The sequence below is a fragment of the Plectropomus leopardus genome, unplaced genomic scaffold (assembly GCF_008729295.1).
Source record: "Plectropomus leopardus isolate mb unplaced genomic scaffold, YSFRI_Pleo_2.0 unplaced_scaffold26724, whole genome shotgun sequence".
Taxonomy (NCBI): Eukaryota; Metazoa; Chordata; class Actinopteri; order Perciformes; family Serranidae; genus Plectropomus; species Plectropomus leopardus.
Genome location: NW_024629073.1, coordinates 1 through 1985, shown reverse-complemented (window position 1 = coordinate 1985; position 1985 = coordinate 1). Strand labels below are relative to the sequence as shown.

The window sequence follows — 1985 nt, the reverse complement described above, 5'->3', positions numbered from 1 at the left end:
CGTGCATCGGTGTGTGTGTGTGTGTGTGTACTGACAGAAGTACGGGTGCTGCATGGCCTCGGCGGCGGTCAGCCTCTGCTGGTGGTCGTAGCGCAGCAGTTTGTCCAGCAGGTCCAGAGCCTCCGGACTCACCAGGTGCTGGTTCTCGGACTGGATGAACTGCTCCCAGCGTTTCCTCGTCTGCCTGAACGCAAAACGGTTCAAACGTTTGTCTCGTCCTCTGACGCCGAACCTTATTACATCAACACCGCCGACGAATCCCTGCAGGCGAGCTCGCCACATCTCCGCGCTCAGCTTAAATGTTTACAGCTTTAATCTGCACTCTGAACGCCGAGTTTCACTTTAATCTGAAAAGACTTTTCCTTTGGAAGATTTCGATGAAGATTTCGATGAAGATGAAGATGAAGATACTCACTGTCCCAGCAGGTCTTTGAAGCGCGTGTCCAGTTCTATGTGATATTTGTGCAGATAACCGAAGAGCTCATCGGTGCCGAGAACCTTGGCGATGCGGACCAGCTGCAAAAAACACACGCACGCACGCACGCACGCGGACGCACACACACGCACACACGCACGCACGCACACACGCACACACACACACACACACACACACACACAATCAGGGCTCTGATGACTTTAAGACTTTTTAATGCAACTCCGATTTCCGAGTTTCAGAAAAGACTTTATTGATCCGTCACGGGAAAATTCGCTGTTTGCAGCAACTTCGGAAAAAAAGACCAGAATCAGAATAAGCGTCGCAAAAAAAATAAGATACACTAAAAATAAAGTAAAAATACTACTATCACAGTAAGTTATTAATATCTAAAATAACCAAAATTAAAAGCAATTTATTTTGATTCTAAAATAAAATGAAACACAATGAAAATATTTTCTTATGATTAAAGTATCTATTTAGTTTACCAGCAGAAGGAAATATCTGGTATTTTTGGCTGTTTTTCTGGACGAATTGCGATTCCACGGATGGATTCCCATCATGATGCGTGTCAAAAAATGCATTTATTAAATGTATTAACTAAAAAAAAGGGATTTTACCAATTATTAAGAAAAAAAACCCAAAATAAATTGTTTTTAATTTATTAACAAAAAAAATTATACCAATTATTTTGAGATTTTACAATGCAAAACCAGATTTTTATTTTTTTTTAAATTATTTTTAAAATCCTCCTTCCCACGTCTGAGCATTTTAATTTAAGTTAATTTAATACCAATTAAGGGCTTATTTTTAAATGAATGAATTTAATGCATTTTACGACTTTTTCAGAACTCTTTTAACACATAATTTCCAAACTGCGGATGGACTTGATTACAGTCAGAGTTCGCCGTGTGGACGTGAGTCCGGCGGCTCACCTGGTCGTAGTTGTCCTGGCCGTGAAAAAACGGCTCCTTCAGAAAGATCATGCTGGCCAACATGCAGCCGAGACTCCACATGTCCAAACTGTAGTCATACATCTGAGGACGGACAAAAAAGAGTGAAAAACACCTGGAGGAGGATTTCCGAGAGCGCAGAGAGTCGCACAGCCACAGATACCTGATAGTCGACGAGCAGCTCGGGGCCTTTGAAGTAGCGCGAGGCGACCCTGACGTTGTATTCCTGAGCGGGATGGTAAAATTCGGCCAAACCCCAATCTATGAGACGCAGCTGAGACACACAGAGGACAGAATCCGCTTTATATCACCGAGGACACGTTTAAAAGAAAAATTAGCATCATTCCTTAACAATAATAATCCGTTTGTGATCTTCCTGTAAAAGCGAAGAGTCGTCAGCACCTTCCTCATCTGGTGGTCGATCATCACGTTGTGGGGCTTCACGTCCCGGTGCATGATCCCCATACTGTGACAGTAGTCCAGAGCCTGAACACACACGTTCATACTTTAGACACGGTTTATACGCAGTAAAACTCAAACAAAGCGCTCACTCGCAGTAAAACTTACTGAATCTGAATAAAAGCAGCTGAAATAGAAAA

At 42.6% G+C, this 1985-nt stretch overlaps 1 protein-coding gene across 1 annotated transcript; it reads right to left on the bottom strand.

The window, feature by feature from the left end:
- Positions 1 to 15: 15 nt before the first annotated feature.
- On the bottom strand, positions 16 to 1914 carry LOC121967035 (casein kinase II subunit alpha'-like; the record flags this gene model as incomplete). The annotated part of the gene is made up of 5 exons (XM_042517092.1): positions 1789 to 1914; positions 1550 to 1660; positions 1369 to 1470; positions 416 to 516; positions 16 to 184 (listed from the first exon to the last, which is right to left on the bottom strand). Coding segments are annotated over exons 1-5 (585 nt in total), but the record flags the coding sequence as incomplete, so codon positions are not given.
- Between the last annotated feature and the right edge of the window lie 71 nt (positions 1915 to 1985).